Source organism: Penaeus monodon, chromosome 31 (genome assembly GCF_015228065.2).
Source record: "Penaeus monodon isolate SGIC_2016 chromosome 31, NSTDA_Pmon_1, whole genome shotgun sequence".
In the NCBI taxonomy this organism is placed as follows: Eukaryota; Metazoa; Arthropoda; class Malacostraca; order Decapoda; family Penaeidae; genus Penaeus; species Penaeus monodon.
The window spans coordinates 3,887,898-3,889,057 of NC_051416.1; the positions used below are offsets into that span (position 1 = coordinate 3,887,898).

The 1,160-nt window shown below is 35.3% G+C and overlaps 1 protein-coding gene across 1 annotated transcript in view; it reads left to right on the forward strand.

The window, feature by feature from the left end:
• Positions 1 to 1,160, forward strand: part of LOC119592997 (long-chain specific acyl-CoA dehydrogenase, mitochondrial-like) — a gene marked incomplete in the record, with an annotated part of 16,246 nt that overhangs the window by 8,234 nt on the left and 6,852 nt on the right. The window contains 2 exon segments of the mRNA XM_037941886.1: positions 289 to 402; positions 567 to 694. Coding sequence (XP_037797814.1) covers positions 289 to 402; positions 567 to 694 — 242 coding nt within the window.

Consider the following 1,160-nt stretch of genomic DNA (forward strand, 5'->3'; position numbering starts at 1 on the left):
TTGATGGTAGTTATGAAGATGGAAATAATAATAATAATTACAAAAAGTAAAAGTGGTGAACATGGCTTATTTAGGGGGATTAAAAACATATAAAACCTGAAAAGTGAGATGATTCTCATGGCAAATAACTGGGATCCCCTGCATTATTTTGGGCAACACATTAGATGCCAGAAAAAGGGCAGTTTCCATCAGATATTACTGTTAATTTATTTTGATTCTTAGATTACTTTTTGTTGCAACTTTTTTTGTAGCAAATTTTATTTAATGCTTGTATGATTTTTCCTGCAGGAACGTCTTCTCATTGGTATTATGTCTTGCGCCAATGCTGAGTGGCAGTTTGAAGAAACCCGTGCCTACCTGCGCTCAAGAAAGGCCTTCGGAAAGACCCTCTCAAACCTCCAGGTGAGTTGTCACTTTACTTGAGTACTATTTCTTTTTAATAAATTTAGACAAATAGAAGCACTGTTATTTTGATTATCTTTGTTATTTTGATTATCTTTTGATACGGTGTATAATAGTAGATTTCTCAGCAGGTCACATTTGACATATTTATTTAATTTTGACAGACAATTCAGCATAAATTAGCCGAGTTGAAGACTGAAGTCTGCGTTGCCCGTGCCTTTACCGATCAGTGTATTGACCTTCATAATATAGGCAAGCTTGATGGCAGCATGGCTTCCATGAACAAATATTGGTGAGTGTTTTATGCTTATACAAGTTAAAATGTTTTAATTTTTCTTCATTCTATTTAAATAGTACTACTGGTTTAACCTCTAGTCATAACAGGCACCCTCAGTGCAATACCAAACAATGCATCAGGGTGTATATGATGTCAGCTGCTCAAGGAATAAATCAGAAGCAAAGGAAAAACTGAATTAACCAACTGTAGCATTTTGGCTGCAGCTTAACAGTTTTTGTAATATGGCTAAAAAGAAGCTTTAAGCCAACTTCTGAGGATCTATTTCGCCTCAATGAATGCAGTCAGGACCAAGCAAGTGCTTAGCTGTTCAGTATACACAATGTAGATCAGGCTGAACCACACATGATACCAAGATCTTTTTTTATTGAAGCACAGTCAATATTTCTACACTGATTGTAAGCTGGACATGAATTTTATTGTTAACTACAGAACTTAATAAAAACAAGACCTCATTGGCACC